Source organism: Pseudorca crassidens, chromosome 6 (assembly GCF_039906515.1).
Source record: "Pseudorca crassidens isolate mPseCra1 chromosome 6, mPseCra1.hap1, whole genome shotgun sequence".
Classification (NCBI taxonomy): Eukaryota; Metazoa; Chordata; class Mammalia; order Artiodactyla; family Delphinidae; genus Pseudorca; species Pseudorca crassidens.
Genome location: NC_090301.1, coordinates 32,398,027 through 32,417,397, shown reverse-complemented (window position 1 = coordinate 32,417,397; position 19,371 = coordinate 32,398,027). Strand labels below are relative to the sequence as shown.

General features: G+C 38.8%; 1 protein-coding gene across 43 annotated transcripts in view; it reads left to right on the top strand.

Annotated features, from left to right (window-relative positions):
• The window catches only part of ABI2 (abl interactor 2), a 100,313-nt gene that overhangs the window by 38,839 nt on the left and 42,103 nt on the right, over positions 1 to 19,371 (top strand). For all 43 annotated transcript variants that reach the window (XR_010944304.1, XM_067740920.1, XM_067740901.1 and 40 more), the window contains one exon: positions 18,804 to 18,980. Coding sequence is in view for 42 of the 43 variants with exons in the window: in XM_067740920.1 (XP_067597021.1) it covers positions 18,804 to 18,980 (177 nt within the window). In the remaining variant the exon portion in view is untranslated. The remainder of the gene's footprint in view (positions 1 to 18,803; positions 18,981 to 19,371) is intronic.

Sequence of the window (19,371 nt, the reverse complement as noted above, 5' to 3'; positions counted from 1 at the left end):
TTTCCTGCCTAGAGGAGTTCCTTTAGCATTTGTTGTAAAGCTGGTTTGGTGGTGCTGAATTCTCTCAGCTTTTGCTTGTCTGTAAAGGTTTTAATTTCTCTGTCGAATCTGAATGAGATCCTTGCTGGGTAGAGCAATCTTGGTTGCAGGTTTTTCCCTTTCATCACTTTAAATATGTCCTGCCACACCCTTCTGGCTTGCAGAGTTTCTGCTGAAAGATCAGCTGTTAACCTTATGGGGATTCCCTTGTATGTTATTTGTTGCTTTTCCCTTGCTGCTTTTAATATTTTTTCTTTGTATTTAATTTTTGACAGTTTGATTAATATGTGTCTTGGCATGTTTCTTCTTGGATTTATCCTATATGGGACTCTCTGTACTTCCTGGACTTGAATGACTATTTCCTTTCCCATATTATGGAAGTTTTCAACTATAATCTTTTCAAATATTTTCTTAGTCCCTTTGTTTTTCTCTTCTTCTTCTGAGACCCCTATAATTCGAATGTTGGTGTGTTTAATGTTGTCCCAGAAGTCTCTGAGTCTGTCTTTAATTCTTTTCATTCTTTTTTCTTTATTTTGTACTGTGGTAGTTATTTCCACTATTTTATCATCCAGGTCACTTATCCATTCTTCTGCCTTAGTTATTCTGCTATTGATTCCTTCTAGAGAATTTTTAATTTCACTTACTGTGTTGTTCATCAGTGTTTGTTTGCTCTTTAGTTCTTCTAGTTTCTTGTTAAACATTTCTTGTATTTTCTCCATTCTATTTACAAGGTTTTGGATCATCTTTACTGTCATCACTCTGAATTCTTTTTCAGGTAGGCTGCCTATTTCCTCTATATTTGCTTGGTCTGGTGGGTTTTTCCCCTGCTCCTTCATTTATTGTGTATTTCTGTCTTCTCATTTTGCTTCACTTACTGCGTTTGGGGTCTCCTTTTCACAGGCTGTAGTTTCATGGTTCCCATTGTTTTTGGTGTCTGCACCCAGTGGTTAAAGTTGGTTCAGTGGGTTGTGTAGGCTTCCTGGTGGATGGGACTGGTGCCTCTTTTCTGGTGGATGAAGCTGGAACTTGTCTTTCTGCTGGGCAGGACCATGTCTGGTGGTGTGTTTTTGGGTGTCTGTGAACCTATTATCATTTTAGGCAGCCTCTTGCTAATGGGTGGGGATGTGTTCCTGTCTTGCTAGTTGTTTGGCATGAGATGTCCAGCCCTGTGGCTTACCAGCTCGTTGAGTAGAGCTGCCTTTTAGCATTGAGATGGAGATCTCTGGGAGAGCTTTTGCTGTTTGATAGTATGTGGCGCTGGGAGGTTTCTGGTGGACCAATGTCCTGAACTCAGCTCTCCCATCTTAGAGGCTCATGCCTGACACCTGGCTGGAGCACCAAGACCTTGTCAGCCACATGCCTCAGAAGGAAAGGGAGAAAAGAAAGGAAAGAAAGAAAAATAAAATAAAGTTATTCAAATAAAAAGTAATTAAAAATAAAAAAGTAATTAAAAATAGGAAAGAAAGAAGAGGGCAACGAAACCAATAAACAAATCCACGAAAGATAACAAGCACTAAAAACTATACTAAAAAAACAAAACCAAAATGGACAGAACTCTAGGACAAATGGTAAAAGCTAAGCTGTACAGACAAAGTCACACAAAAAAGCATACACATACACACAAAAAGAGCAAAAGGATAAAAAAATATATATTTTTTTTAAAAATAGAGAGAGCAGCCAAATCAATAAACTGATCTACCAATGATAATAAGCTCTAGGAGCGGAAGATGGCGGAAGAGTAGACGTGGAGATCACCTTCCTTCCCACAGATACACCAGAAATACATCTACACGTGGAACAACTCCTACAGAACACCTACTGAACGCTGGCAGAAAACCTCAGACCTCCCAAGAGGCAAGAAAGTCCCCATGTACATGGGTTGGGCAAAAGAAAAAAGAATAAACAGAGACAAAAGGATAGGGACGGGACCTGCACCAGTGGGAGGGAGCCGTGAAGGAGGAGAGCCCAGCACACACTAGAAACCCCTTTGTGGGTGGACACTGCAGGTGGCGGAGGGGGAAAGCTTCAGAGCCGCGGAGGAGAGCCCAGCAACAGGGGTGCGGAGGGCAAAGCGGAGAGATTCCCGCAAAGGATCAGTACCGACCGGCACTCACCAACCCGAGACTCTTGTTTGCTCACCCGCCGGGGCGGGTGGGGCTGGAAGCTGAGGCTCGGGCTTTGGTCGGAGCGCAGGGAGAGGACTGGGGTCGGCGGCGTGAACACAGCCTGAAGGGGTTAGTGTGCCATGGCTAGCAGGGAGGGAGCCCGGGGAAAAAGAGACTTTTTCTTCCCTCCTTGTTTACTGGTGTTTGAGGAGAGGGGATTAAGAGCGCTGCTTAAAGGAGCTCCAGAGACAGGCGCGAGCTGCGGCTAACAGCGCGAACCCCAGAGACGGGCATGGGACGCTAAGGCTGCTGCTGCCGCCACCAAGAAGCCTGTGTGCGAGCACAGGTCACTATCCACACCCCCTTTCCGGGGAGCCAGTGCAGCCCGCCACTGCCAGGGTCCCATGATCCATGGACAACTCCCCCAGGGAGAACGCACGGTGCGCCTCAGGCTGGTGCAACGTTATGTTGGCCTCTGCTGCTGCAGGCTCGCCCCACTCTCCGTACCCCTCCATCCCCCACGGCCTGAGTGAGCTAGAGTCCCCAAAGCACCTGCTCCTTTAACCCCGTCCTGTCTGAGCAAAGACGCCCTCTGGTGACCTACACGCAGAGGCAGGGCCAAATCCAAAGCTGAGCCCTGGGACCTGTGAGAAGAAAGAAGAGAATGGGAAATCCCTCCCAGCAGCCTCAGAAGCAGCAGATTAAAGCTCCACAATCAACTTGCTGTACCCTGCATCTGTGGAATACATGAATAGACAACGAATCATCCCAAATTGAGGAGGTGGACTTAGCAAGATTTATGATTTTTCCCTTTTCCTCTTTTAGTGAGTGTGTATGTGTATGCTTCTGTGTGACATTTTGTCTGTATAGCTTTGCTTCCACCATTAGTCCAAGGGTTCTGTACGTTCGTTTTTTTTTCTTATTAATTTTTTTATATTAATAACGTTATTTTATCTTTATTTTATTTTATTTTCTTCCTTCCTTTCCTCCCTCCCTCCATCCGTCCCTCCCACCCTCCCTTCTTCCTTCCTCCCTCCCTCCCTCTCTCTCTCTCTCTCTCTCTTTCTTTCTTTCTTCTTTTCCTCCCTTTTATTCTGAGCTGTGTGGATGAAAGGCTCTTGGTGCTACAGCCAGGAGTCAGTGCTGTGGCTCTGAGGTGGGAGAGCCAATTTCAGGACACTGGTCCACAAGAGATCTCCCAGCTCCACATAATATCAAACGGTGAAAATCTCCCAGAGATCTCCATGTCAACACCAGCACCCAGCTTCACTCAACGATCAGCAAGCTACAGTGCTGGACACCCTATGCCAAACAACTAGCAAGACAGGAACACAACCCCACCCATTAGCAGAGAGGCTGCCCAAAATCATAAGAAGTCCACAGACACCCCAAAACACACCACCGGACGTGGACCTGCCCACCAGAAAGACAAGATCCAGCCTCATCCACCACAACGCAGGCACTAGTCCCCTCCACCAGGAAGCCTACACAACCCACTGAACCAACCTTAGCCACTGGGGACAGATACCAAAAACAACGGGAACTATGAACCTGCAGCCTGCAAAAAGGAGACCCCAAACACAGTAAGATAAGCAAAATGAGAAGACAGAAAAACACACAGCAGATGAAGGAGCAAGAGAAAAACCCACCAGACTTAACAAATGAAGAGGAATTAGGCAGTCTACCTGAAAAAGAATTCACAATAATGATAGTAAAGATGATCCAAAACCTTGGAAATAGAATAGACAAAATGCAAGAAACATTTAACAAGGACCTAGAAGAACTAAAGATGAAATAAACAATGATGAACAACACAATAAATGAAATTTAAAATGCTCTAGAAGGGATCAATAGCAGAATAACTGAGTCAGAAGAACAGATAAGTGACCTGGAAGATAAAATAGTGGAAATAGCTACTGCAGACCAGAATAAAGAAAAAGGAATGAAAAGAACAGAGGACAGTCTCAGAGACCTCTGGGACAACATTAAACACACCAACATTCGAATTATAGGGGTTCCAGAAGAAGAAGAGAAAAAGAAGGGGACTGAGAAAATATTTGAAGAGATTATAGTTGAAAACTTCCATAATATGGGAAAGGAAATAGTCATTCAAGTCCAGGAAGCACAGAGAGTCCCATACAGGATAAATCCAAGGAGAAATACACCAAGACACATATTAATCAAGCTGTCAAAAATTAAACACAAAGAAAACATATTAAAAGCAGCAAGGGAAAAACAACAAATAAAACACAAGGGAATTCCCATAAGGTTAACAACTGATCTTTCAGCAGAAACTCTGCAAGCCAGAAGGGACTGGCAGGACATATTTAAGGTGATGAAGGAGAAAAACCTGCAACCAAGATTACTCTACCCAGCAAGGATCTCATTCAGATTTGATGGAGAAATTAAAACCTTTACAGACAAGCAAAAGCTGAGAGAATTCAGCACCACCAAACCAGCTTTACAACAGCTGCTATAGGAACTTCTGTAGTCAAGAAATACAAGAGAAGGAAAAGGCCTACAATAACGAACCCAAAACAATTAAGAAAATGGGAATAGGAACATACATATCGATAATTACCTTAAATGTAAATGGACTAAATGCTCGCACCAAAAGACACAGATTGGCTGAATGGATACAAAAATAAGACCCATATATATGCTGTCTACAAGACACCCACTTCAGACCTAGAGACACATACAGACTGAAATTAAAGGGGATGGAAAAAGATATTCCATGCAAATGGAAACCAAAAGAAAGCTAGAGTAGAAATTCTTAATCAGACAAAACAGACTTTAAAATAAAGACTATTGCAAGAGACAAAGAAGGACACTACATAATGATCAAGGGATGAATCCAAGAACATATAACAACTGTAAATACTTATACACCCAACATAGGAGAACCTCAATACATAAGGCAAATACTAACAGCCATAAAAGGGGAAATCGACAGTAACACATTCATAGTAGGGGACTTTAACACCCCACTTTCACCAATGGACCGATCATCCAAAATGGAAATAAATAAGGAAACACAAGCTTTAAATGATACATTAAACAAGATGGACCTAATTGATATTTATAGGACATTCCATCCAAAAACAACAGAGTACACGTTTTTCTTAAGTGCTCATGGAACATTCTCCAGTATAGATCATATCTTGGGTCACAAATAAAGCCTTAGTAAATTTAAGAAAATTGAAATTGTATCAAGTATCTTTTCCGACCACAACGCTGTGAGACCAGATATCAATTACAGGGCAATATCTGTAAAAGATACAAACACATGGAGTCTAAACAATACACTACTTAATAGCGAAGTGAACACTGAATAAATCAAAGAGGAAATAAAAAATACCTAGAAACAAATGACAATGGAGACACGACGACCCAAAACCTATGGGATGCAGCAAAAGCAGTTCTAAGAGGGAAGTTTATAGCAATACAATCCTACCTTAAGAAACAGGAAACATCTCAAGTAAACAACCTAACCTTACACCTAAAGCAATTAGAGAAAGAAAAAGAAAAAAAACCCAAAGTTAGCAGAAGGAAAGAAATCATAAAAATCAGATCAGAAATAAATGAAGAAAAAATGAAGGAAACGATCGCAAAGATCAATAAAGCTAACAGCTGGTTCTTTGAGAAGGTAAACAAAATTGATAAACAATTAGCCAGACTCATCACAAAAAAAGGGAGAAGACTCAGATCAGTAGAATGAGAAATGGAAAAGGAGAAGTAACAACTGACACTGCAGAAATGCAAAAGATTATGAGAGATTACTACAAGCAACTCTATGCCAATAAAATGGGCAACCTGGAAGAAATGGGCAAATTCTGAGAAATGCACAACAAGCCAAGTCTGAATCAGGAAGAAGTAGAAAATATGAACAGACCAATCACACGCACTGAAATTGACACTGTGATTAAAAATCTTCCAACAGACCAAAGCCCAGGACCGGTTGGCTTCACAGGCAAATTCTATCAAACATTTAGAGAAGAGCTAATAACACCTATCCTTCTCAAACTCTTCCAAAATATAGCAGAGGGAGGAAAACTCCCAAACTCATATATGAGGCCACCATCACCCTGATACCAAAACCAGACAAGGATGTCACAAGGAAAGAAAACTACAGGCCAATATCACTGATGAACATAGATGCAAAAATCCTCAAGAAAGTACTAGCAAACAGAATCCAACAGCACATTAAGAGGATCATACACCATGATCAAGTGGGGTTTATCCCAGGAATGCAAGGATTCTTCAATATACGCAAATTAATCAAGGTGATACACCATATTAAGAAACTGAAGGAGAAAAACCATATGATCATCTCAATAGATGCAGAGAAAGCTTTCAACAAAATTCACACTCATTTATGATAAAAACCCTGCAGAAAGTAGGCATAGAGGGAACTTTCCTCAACATAATAAAGGCCATATATGACAAGCCCACAGCCAACATTGTCCTCAATGGTGAAAAACTGAAACCATTTCAACTATGATCAGGAACAAGACAAGGTTGCCCACTCTCATCACTCTTATTCAACATAGTTTTGGAAGTTTTAGCCACAACAATCAGAGAAGAAAAGGAAATAAAAGGAATCCAAATCGGAAAAGAAGTAAAGCTGTCACTGTTGGCAGATGATATGATACTATACATAGAGAATCCTAAAGATGCTACCAGAAAACTACTAGAGCTAATTAATGAATTTGGTAAAGTAGCTGGATACCAAATTAATGCACAGAAATCTCTGGCATTCCTATACACTAATGATGAAAAATCTGAAAGCGAAATCAAGAAAACACTTCCATGTACCATTGCAACAGAAAGAATAAAATATCTAGGAATAAACCTACCTAAGGAGACAGAAGACCTGTATGCAGAAAACTATAAGACACTGATGAAGGAGATTAAAGATGATACAGATAGTTGGAGAGATATATGATGTTCGTGGATTGGAAGAATCAACATTGTGAAAATGACTCTACTACCAGAAGCAATCTACAGATTCAATGCAATCCCTATCAAACTACCACTGGCATTTTTCACAGAACTAGAACAAAAAATTTCACAATTTGTATGGAAACACAAAAGACCCCAAATAGCCAAAGCAATCTTGAGAATGAAAAACGGAGCTGGAGGAATCAGGGTCCCTGACTTCAGACTATACTACAAAGCTACAGTAATGAAGACAGTATGGTACTGGCACAAAAACAGAAAGAGAGATCCATGGAACAGGATAGAAAGCCCAGAGTTAAACCCACGCACATATGGTCACCTTATCTTTGATAAAGGAGGCAGGAATGTACAGTGGAGAAAGGACAGCCTCTTCAATAAGTGGTGCTGGGAAAACTGGACAGGTACATGTAAAAGTATGAGATTAGATCACTACCTAACACCATACACAAAAATAAACTCAAAATGGATTAAAGACCTAAATGTAAGGCCAGAAACTATCAAACTCTTAGAGGAAAACATAGGCAGAGCACTCTATGACATAAATCACAGCAAGATCCTTTTTGACCCACTTCCTAGAGAAAATGAAATAAAAACAAAAATAAACAAATGGGACCTAATGAAACTTCAAAGCTTTTGCACAGCAAAGGAAACCATAAACAAGACTAAAAGACAGCCCTCAGAATGGGAGAAAATATTTGCAAATGAACCAACTGACAAAGGATTAATCTCCAAAATATACAAGCAGCTCATGCAGCTCAATATCAAAAAAACAAACAATCCAATCCAAAAATGGGCAGAAGACGTAAATAGACATTTCTCCAAAGAAGTTATACAGACTGCCAACAAACACGTGAAAGAATGCTCAGCATCATTAATCATTAGAGAAATGCAAATCAAAACTACAATGAGATGTCATCTCACACCAGTCAGAATGGCCATCATCAAAAAATCTAGAAACAGTAAATGTTGGAGAGGGTGTGGAGAAAAGGGAAACACTCTTGCACTGCTGGTGGGAATGTGAATTGTTACAGCCACTGTGGAGAACAGTATGGAGGTTTCTTAAAAAACTACAAATAGAACTACCATATTACCCAGCAATCCCGCTACTGGGCATATATCCTGAGAAAACTATAATTCAAAAAGAGTCATGTACCAAAATGTTCATTGCAGCTCTATATTTACAATAGCCCGGAGATGGAAACAACCTAAGTGTCCATCATCGGATGAATGGCACGTATATACAATGGAATATTACTCAGCCATAAAAAGAAACGAAATTGAGCTATTTGTAATGAGGAGAATGGACCTAGAGTCTGCCATACAGAATGAAGTAAGTCAGAAAGAGAAAGTCAAATACCATATGGTAACACATATATATGGAATTTAAGAAAAAAAAATGTCATGAAGAACCTAGGGGTAAGACAGGAATAAAGACACAGACCTACTAGAGAATGGACTTGAGGATATGGGGAGGGTGAAGGGTAAGCTGTGACAAAACGAGAGAGAGGCATGGACATATATACACTACCAAACGTAAAATAGGTAGCTAGTGGGAAGCAGCTGCATGGCACAGGGAGATCAGCTAGGTGCTTTGTGACCACCTAGAGAGGTGGGACAAGGAGGGTGGGAGGGAGGGAGATGCAAGAGGGAAGAGATATGGGAACATATGTATATGTATAACTGATTCACTTTGTTATAAAGCAGAAGCTAACACACCATTGTAAAACAATTATACTCTAATAAAGATGTTAAAAAAAATAATAAGCTCTAAATACTAAACTAAGATAATCATAAAACCAGAAACAAATAGATGCAAAAAGCAAACCCCAAGTCTACGGTTGCTCCCAAAGTCCACCTCCTCAATTTTGGGATGATTCGTTGTCTGTTCAGGTATTCCACTGATGCAGGGTACATCGAGTTGATTGTGGATATTTAATCTGCTGTTCCTGAGGTTGCTTGGAGAAATTTCCCTTTCTCTTCTTTGTTTGCACAGCTTCTGGGGTTCAGCTTTGGATTTCGACCCGCCTCTGTGTGTAGGCCGCCTGTGGGGGCTCTGGCTCACTCTGGCCCGGGGGAGGGAGGGGTACGGAATGTGGGGCAAGCCTCTGGTGGCAGAGTCTGGGGTGACATTGCAACATCCGAGCCACACCTTGGGTTCTCCCAGGGAAATTGTCCGTGGATCACGGGACCCTGACAGTGGCAAGCTGCACGGGCTCCTGGTAGGGGAGGTGTGGATAGTGACCTGTGCTTGCACACAGGCTTCTTGGTGGCTGCAGCAGCAGCCTTAGCGTTTAATGTCCGTCTCTAGTGTCCGAGCTGATAGCCGTGGCTCGCACCCATAGTTGTAGCTTGTTTAGGCGGTGCTCTGAATCCCCTCTCCCCATGCACCCTGAAACAATGGTCTCTTGCCTCTCAGGCAGGTGCAGACTTTTTCCCGGACTCCCTCCCGGCTAGCTGTAGTGCACTAACCCCCTTCAGGCTGTGTTCACGCAACCAATCCTAGTCCTCTCCCTGGGATCTGACCTCTGAAGTCCGAGCCTCAGCTCCCAGACAGCCCCGGTGGGTGAGCAGAGAAGCCTCTCAGGCTGGTGAGTGCTGGTCGGCACCAATCCTTTCTGCGGGAATCTCTCCGCTTTGCCCTCCACACCCCTGTTGCTGTGCTCTCCTCTGTGGCTCCGAAGTTTCTCCCCCACCCACCCCCTGTCTCCACCAGTGAAGGGGCTTCCTAGTGTGTGGAAACATTTCCTCCTTCACAGCTCCCTCCCAGAGGTGCAGGTCCCATCTCTATTCTTTTGTTTCTGTTTTTCTTTTGCTTTACCCAGGTACGTGGGGGAGTTTCTTGCCTTTTGGGAATTCTAAGGTCTTCTGCCAGCATTCAGTAGATGTTCTGTAGTTGTTGTTTCACATGTAGATGTATTTTTGATGTATTTGTGGGGAGGAAGGTGATCTCCACATCTTACTCCTGTGCCATCTTGAAGGTCCCCCCTACCTTATATTTCTGTTAAATCCATCAGACCATTCAGAGGGATTTCTTGTTATTTAATATTATTTAATCTTAAATCTGAATTTGCCCCTATAACGGTTTCTTCACATTCCATATAAACTTCTGTAGACATCATATAATTTATTGCTTGTTGTATTGCTGTGTCTTAAGCTAAAAAAAAAAAGTATTGGTGAATTTTAATGAGCAAGAGGTAGATTTTTATTCTGAAAGGACCTCCTAGAGGAAATAGTGGCATTTTAAATGATGGAATAGATGAACTTGGTTTTTTATAGAAAAAGGGATGCTGACATATTGCTAATCTGATGTAGAATTTTGAAATTTATACTTCAGAGTCTTAAAATTTCCGCATGTTTGAAATTTTGGCAAAGAACTCAAAGAAGAAATTAAGAAGAAAAGTGCAAATGCAGAAGAGAAATTAATATATTAGAGTTCCTAAAAAGGAGGGACAACTTTTTATTAGTTTGTGAGATTGTGTGGGTAGATAATGGCAGTAGGACAATGACAATGAAAGCAATCATCTGTATTCTGATTAGAATTCTGTAGTTCTTTGGTAGAAAAGTGTAGCAGCCTTAAGGAGGAAGGCGATTAAGTTTACTCTAAGTTGTAAGTATATGTATTCAGTTAATGAGAACATTTTCTTTTTGAGTATCATACAAATCTTATATATTTAATTAATATGGCTTAATACTATCTTTTAAAGCTGTTCTAATGGAATAAGTAAAAAATGGGAGAGATGAATGGATAGAGATTGGTAGGTCAGAAATAACAGGGGCCTGAGTCAGAGCTGTCAAGAATATGTTGAGCCTCCTTCCTTTGGAGTTGAGTGTCTAGAGGGCAATACTTGGAAAAGCAAGGGATCTGCAACTCTACAGCAGCTGTTAAGTTTATATGAAATATATTGAAGTATGTTGGATGAGGAGTTGAGTAGGAGAAATGGGCTGATAGAGGCTATAGCTAAGAAATGAGTAAATTTTTAAAAATTTATGTACTTTTAGCATTTACCTTAAGGATTGAAACTTTTTTCAGTTTCATTTAATGTATGTAGAGTCCTTTATTTTAAAAGTCAATTGAATAGCAAAGCTCTTTGATGCTCTTTAGAATGAAATATGATTCCATAGTATAAGAGAAAATGTTTTCTGTTTGTAAAGCAAATGCTCAGTAAATACTCTGAAGCAAGAATTGGCATACTTTTTTGTAAAGGGCTAGATAGTCAATATTTTAGGCTTTGTGGGCCACATGGGGTTTCAGTCTCCTATGATTCTTTGTGCTGTATGTTTTGTTTTGTGTTGTTTTGGCCACGCTGCATGGCATCCGGGATCTTAGTTCCCAGGGATCGAACCCGTGCCTCCTGCAGTGGAAGTGTGGAGCCCTAACCACTGGACTGACAGCGAATTCCTGTGCTGTATGTAATTACATACAGCACCCTGTGCTGTAATTCTCTTGTTGCGGAGCCCGGGCTCTAGGCACACGGGCTTCAGTAGTTGTGGCACGCAGGCTCAGTAGTTGTGGCTCACAGGCTCTAGAGTGCAGGCTCAGTAGTTGTGGCACACGGGCTTAGTTGCTCTGCGGCATGTGGGATCTTCCCGGACCAGGGCTCGAACCTGTGTCCCCTGCATTGGCAGGCGGATTCTTAACCACTGCACCACCGGGGAAGTCCTACATAAAATTTTTTAAACAGGGTGCTCTATGTAATTACAGCACAGGGTGTTAAATTTAAAGAAATTCCTGTGCTGTATGTTTTTAAGCAACTGTTTAAATATGTAAAAAGCATTCTTAGCTTGTGGACCATATAAAAACAGGCTACAAGCCAGTTTTGGCATGTGGGCTATAGTTTGTAGGCTCTTGCTCCAAAATACTGGTTTTCAAATGTTTGGTACTTAAATTTTATTATTATTATGCTTTATTAAAAACATTATTATGCTTTTAGAGGGAGTTACAATGTTCTCAAGATATCTTGAGGTCATATTTATTTTTGCATTTGGAGCAAAAATACTAGGTTGGGAGAATTTGGAGAGAAGTGGGGTTGAGGAAGCAAAGAAATGGAGGTTCAGTCAGGTCAAAGATGAGATCACATGTGTATTGGAATGGTAGGTGTCAAGAGTTGTTGTTAAGGGTTGTCTGGTAGAGTGGTTAAGGACCAGTAGATATTAGATATCTGAGGTATTCAATTTCTTTCCTCATCAGTATCTTTTTCCTATCTCCTAGGTAGGAAACTTACCACTTTTCAGCCTCCTAGTGCTCTAGCTCTTTTCTCCATTTTAATAGAGATGAACACTGAGTATTGGGAGGGAGAGGGTGGGGGATCTAGATTTTACTCTGGTCCTTCTGCTGACTTGTGTGATATTTGACTTATTTGAACTTCAGTTTCCTCACCTGTAAAATGATAGGACTGATTAGATGCTTTATGAGCTGTCTTCCATTTTGAATTTTTATTCTCACAATTGTGAGATTCTCACAAATGAACTTGATTTATATTTGCTTTTTTCTTCTTTCTATTCTGCTGGCTCTGCTGTTTACCTCAGTCTGCGCCCTACTCACTTCAACCCTCTATCACTCTGATGTAACTGAACTATTTCCAGATTACTTTCATTTTGAATCTGAGGATGGAAATTCCACTGACTCTACCAACTATGTATCAGGAAGAAATAATTCAACAAAACAAAGTAATAACCCATTCTCCCAATGGCAAATGTTTTGAAAAACAAGATAGAGTTGATTATGAATATTTAGTATCAGAAACTTTTTATACTAAAAAGACCATATAGTATTAGGTAGTGTACTAATCTATACCACACTCACTGTATCTGTAAGACAGTGTTAGGATAGGTTCTGATGTGGGTTACCTTAGGTATTTTAAGGGTGTTAAATTTTAAAGAAATTCCACCTCTCGCTTTGTTGCTGTTATCCTGTCAATTCTTTGGAAGCATATTATTTAAAAGATAAATGAAATTTTTAATCTTCAAGCCGAGAGTAAGAGTTAAATTAATGTTAAATATTTTTCAAGAATGTGTAGTTGTCAGAGCAGACATTTAATTTTTACTGAATACTTGTATAAGCAAGGCACACAGAGCTGCTGTTAAGTCAGTATAGCTATTTACTGTGTCCATGATTTTGTGTCCATTTCTGGTAAGGTAAAAAAAGATTTACAGAACATTATTCAAGCTAAAATTCTTATAAACTTGTAAATTAAAATTCTTCTCTTAACTACTAAAAACAGTCAATACTGTCAGTATTCGGTTCAACATGGCTTAGAAGAAGATCAAGAGAGGGCAAAAGGCAACATAAAGAACTTACAAAGCAGTGTCTCTCCCACCCTCCCAAGAGCTAACTAGAACTTACTGGGCCAGGTGTTGAAGTAGTTAGCATGTAACAAGTAGAGGAGATAGAAAGGAATGACTGTAAAATAATATAGGAATGGAAGTGATTCTTCTTAAGGGTTTAGGGACTACTAAAAGGCAATGGAAGGTCTAAACCCTGAGGAACTCATCATGTAGGGTAATTTTTTGTTTAAAAAACTTTATGTAGGACTTCCCCGGTGGTGCAGTGGTTAAGAATCCGCCTGCCAATGCAGGGGACACAGGTTCGAGCCCTGGTCCGGGAAGATCCCACATGCCGCAGAGCAACTAAGCCCGTGTGCCACAACTACTGAGCCTGCACTCTAGAGCCTGTGAGCCACAACTACTGAGCCTGCGTGCCACAACTACTGAAGCCCGTGTGCCTAGAGCCCGGGCTCCGCAACAAGAGAAGCCACCGCAATGAGAAGCCTGCGCACTGCAATGAAGAGTAGCCCCTGCTCGCCACAACTAGGTAAAGCCCTCATGCAGCAACAAAAACCCAACTCAGCCAAAAATAAATAATAAATTTAAAAAACTTTATGTATATAGATTTGTTTAAAAATTACCAATTTTAAATTTAGGAAATCCCACTAATGGTTATCAGTGTGTAATTATGTATAGAAAGTAGGATTTATACAGTTCCTAATTAAGTTTATATCATTTCATAGAAAATAAATAACTGAAAATTACCCATTCAGTTTGTGAATAACTAATTTGTTTTATGAAAGATGAATAGTGTAAAGCATATTTGTGATTAAAATAAATAAATGCTTATTTGAAACATTAACTTACTAATGTAAAAAAATGGAGACACATTTTAAAACACCCAACTTAGTTGAGTTAACCCACTGTAACTGTTTGACTGCGGATGTTTTCCCACACTGATGGGCAGCTGACTGAGGTAGTGCTATCCAGTACAGTCTACTTTCAATTATCTGTGGTAATGGGACAATGCATGGATAACCCTAAAGCAAAATACTTTATACATACCTTCCTGTCATCTGCTGTGGCCTGAGCATGTGCTTGGGTCCATGATGGAGGTGTGGGAGGGGGCCTCAGGCTTGCAGAGGAGCTGAAAGTCAAGGCCATGAGAGGTATTCTAGAGGAGCCTGGGTTTGGCACTGCGTGGTTGAAATATCATGGGGGGAGCCTGCAGCATGTGACACCAGCTTGGCAATAGCTGTTAGAGGATGGAGAAACAAATTGTTAAGGAACTGTGGGAGAAAAGATATTTAACTCTTGCACAGTTGCAGCAATACTACTTGGTGTGTTTTTTGGTTAACAGGTAGCAAACAATAATAGTATTAATAGCAGTGTACTTGCATTAGTTTTGGTCTTCTTTGCTAGTTAAACACATTTTCCACTTGCCATAGGTGAGTGCTATTATTGAGGCCTCTTCTGAATGAGAGTAAGTTTATTGGCATATAACTAGTAACTTTAGAAATCCAGGATAAGTGGAAAATACTTTTCTTATTATTAAAATTCTGACTAGCTATCAGTGTTGAATTCGTACTTCCAAAATTTAACAATTCATTTCAGCATTGTAATATCAAAGTATATTGTGAAGGCAAAGGCAATGGTGATTACTGAAAGCTATGAGTTTGATTTAGGGAAAACATACAAGCCATATTTAAAAATATGTTTTAGGAGCCTTACCAAAGTTCTTTTAAAACTGACAATTGGCTGTGAGTTGATGAATGTTGAAGCTGGATGTTAAGTATATGGAGGGTATTCATTACATTACTCTGTCTAATTTGAAAATGATTGTATTTTCTACCAGAGAAATCTTTGAAAAATGTGAATTAGGTAATTGCTGAAAACTTCAGAATCTTCTGGACCAAACTTTCTCCTCCTTATTTATGTAATAGATTTATTGTTCTCCGTTAAAAGTTGTTATTCAGACTTAAGATAAAATCATAACCATGTTCTGAAGTTATATTTGATTCTGTCTACGGGAACTCCTACAGTTCAATTCAGTGTGGTATTAGGATGGCAATTCACAAATTATACCTTTGGGTTTTCTTAACCATATATTACTTTTATTATTTTAGATGATTTTTAGAAGTTAATGACATCAAATATTGATATTTGGCAGTCACTAGAGGCATTAATCATAAATCAACTCTTGTACAAAGTTTGGAAACAGTTGACATTTGAGAGTGAATAATGTATGAGACAAATGAATTAGTCCTTCTTCTACATCACTGGTTCTCTGTCAGAGCAGTTTTACCCCCAAGGGAACAATTGGCAACGTCAGATATTTTTGGTTGTTACAGCTTGGGGTGGGGAGTGCTATAGATACCAACTGGGAGGCTTCACTACAACCTACAATGCTCAGGACAGCCCTTCCACAACAAAGAATTATCTGGCCCAAAATGCTGGTAGTGTTGCTGTTGAGAAGCCCTGCTCTAGTATTCTTTTAGAGTAGACAACTAGAAACGTATAAGCAAACTAGATTATTTTGGCTTCATATAGACATATGCTGTTAAGAATTACGTTTTAAAATATGCCTTCAGTTTTAATGAGAATTAATGTAAGAAGCAAAAAAGAACATTTCTCTCATAATTCCTTCAACCAGTTCCTTTAAGAGTTTAGTGCTGGGCACATGGTCACTTTTCCAGTGAAGGGGTGTATGTTTTCTTGTAACTCATTATTTATACTTTGCCTTCTCTACGAAGCTAAGAGCCTAATTTTATGCCCTATTGTAGCAACTATCCCTTATTTCGGCTTATATATAAAAGTTCTGTGATCGTTTCTTTTGCTGTGTTGGTCTTTCTTTTATGCTTACTGTAATGGCTTATACAGGTTTGGGCTGTGTGTTTATGTGTACATAAAGAAAATATATAAGTAATATGTAAGTGCCCCCAATCCCCAGGTATGATCTAATTGTTCTAATGCTTTTAAAAAAGTCTCAGTTTTTTCAAATAATTTAAAAATATGTGCTTGTTATAAAATATAACTGTATCTTAGTGCAAATAATAATGAAAAGTTACCCCTCTTTTCATTCTCCAGAGATTTATTAATATTTCTAGCAGGAAAATTTGAAGTTCCAGTTTGCCCTAAGTTTAGAATTCTGTTATTGTTGATTAGGTTTACATTCTTTTGTTTTCATTTCTGAATAATTATATTTCTAACTAAGCAGAATGAAAACAATGTTGAAAGAGGATTACATTCTCTAATAAATTTTCTTTTATTGGTATAACAAAGACCAGTTATATATAAAAAATAAGTGTCATATTTTGGGGTTTTTTGGTTATTTTGAAGTATAATTGGTAAGTATGAAATCTTCCTAGCTCATTTTTGTTTGTTTGTTTGTTTTGTTTTGTGGTACGCGGGCCTCTCACTGTTGTGGCCTCTCCCGTCGCGGAGCACAGGCTACAGACGCGCAGGCTCAGCGGCCACGGCTCACCGGCCCAGCCGCTCCTCAGCATGTGGGATCTTCCTGGACCGGGGCACGAACCCATGTCCCCTGAATCGGCAGGCAGACTCTCAACCACTGCGCCACCAGGGAAGCCCCTAGCTCATATTTTTAGTAATTCAGAAAGACTCATTAAAAATTATTCAAAAGTAAAATATGATTAATTTCCATTTCTCTGAAGTTAAAAATAAGTAAATTCCAATATTGTCACTAATGTGCAACCTTTTTTTTTCTGTTATAGCTCCCTCAAACAGTTGAAAAGGAAAGCAAATTTTGTAATTTTTCTAATATGCACTGAAAAAGTTCAAAACCTATTTTTGTCTTAAAAAGAAATAATTAAAATGATAAGGTCACTACCTTGGCCGGTATTCGATTTGTTGCTTCATTTAGATATTTATTAGTTATGAACTTACAGATTCTGTTTCTTTTAAGATCTGTTGGTTGAAATGGGAGGCTTCAAATTTGTTTCAGGTTTCTTTCACACTTTAGGTAGTTTAGAAGGATAAATAATCAGTGTTCAGATTTCTTAAAGTTGTATTTAATAATGTCATGATGGTTATCTTTCATTTCCATTTCTGTGTTACTACCTGGTTATTCTTTAGACAGGGTAAATTAAAGTATGTTTGGGGAGGAAATAGCAAAAGTATCTGTTAATTGCTGCTTGAGCCAGGAATGGTGGCAAGAGATGTGAACAAAATTTTAGTGAAGTATTTTTCAAACTTTTTAAACTGCAACTCACAGTTAAAAATATATTTTATATTTCATCCAGTACACAATTTAATGTATGTATTTATATACATAACATTTTAAGAAAAAATACCTTACTATGTGTATGTTGTCTGATATTTCTGTTCTTTTTCATTTAAAATAATTGCTGCTCACATCTCACTAAATTGCACCTTGCAGTTTGAAAAATGCTGCTTTAGTGTATTAATTACCCGTGCTTAAATTCGCCCTCTCTCAGCAAATAGAAAACTGAGTAAAAACACATTGTTGTTATGTACTAAATTATATCCTATTTTGAACATTTAATAAATAAAATAATGAAATATTTTACAAGCATTTTGTTATGATAAAATATAAGCAGCATTGCCTCAGTAAACAAGTTTCTCTGTAAAAAAATGATTCTTATTTTAACATTGTATTTATAGTTTAGGCCTCTCTTTTTTTAATAAAAATTATTTAAACACTAATAGAGTTTATACTAATAGGTTATTTTTAAATAGAACCAGATTAATCACTGGGACTTTCTTTTTTTTTGAAGATTTTTCTTTTTTTTTGGCTGCACTGCACGGCTTGTGGGATCTTAGTTCCCCAACCAGGGATTGAACCCAGGCCCTCAGCAGTGAAAGCATGGAGTCCTAACCAGTGGACCACCAGGGAATTCCTTCACTGGGGCTTTCTTAATAAGGTTAAGTCTTAATGGAGAGGGGAAAAATTAGCATGTTTAGTCCAGAGGTTGGCAAACTTTTTCTGTAAAGGGCCAGCTAATAAATATTTTATGCTTTGCAGGCCATAAGGTCTCTGTTAGTACTACTCATCTCTGCCATTATATTGTGAAAATATGTAAGCAAGTAGAATGACTGTGTTCCAATAAAACTTTGTTATGGAAACTGAAATTTGAATTCCATATAATTTTCACATGTCAAGACCTATTTTTCTTTCGACTTTTTTCAACCATTAAAAAAATGTAAACACCTCTCTTAGCTTTTGGGCTGTAAAAAATAGGTGGTGGGCCAAATTTGGTCTGCCAGCCATGGTTTCCCATCCCTTGCTTTAGCCTAGAAAGGGAGAAAGTCAGTATTGGTCCCAAAAGGAGAAGTTAGCAATTGTGGTTAAGAATATGAATAATAATATTAAACCTCTAAGTATTTATATTTTTATTTTTCTGGATATAAGAGCTATACATTTTTGTGTTGTGTTTATATTATATTTTGTAGACCGTTGATATTCATAAAGAGAAAGTTGCAAGAAGAGAAATTGGTATTTTGACTACCAATAAAAACACTTCAAGGACACATAAGATTATTGCTCCAGCCAACCTTGAACGACCAGTTCGTTATATTAGAAAACCTATTGACTATACAATTCTAGATGATATTGGACATGGAGTAAAGGTAAGTATAATTTTTGTCCAGCTTAAAAACAACAGCCCATAATGAAACTAACTCTTTAGAAAATTAAGCGTTTATCTTTTCTTTCCAGAGGATCAAGTCTTGGCCTACTTGTAGTTCTGAAGATTTCTTACCACTATAACTATGTTATCCTTCTTTCTTCTTAGTATTATGTTGTCAAGTTTTAAACAGTCATCTTTGACTGAATTGTTTTGCTTAATCAGTTATGAAAATACCTCATATAGATCTGGAAATAAATGTGGTATTATATTTCTAATCTTTTAATGATTTAGTATGACTAATTAAAAATTATTCAGTATGTTATTAAAGTATTTGCTTTATCTCAAAAATATCAACAAACTTTTGGCATTAGTTTTCAGAAAGAACATATATA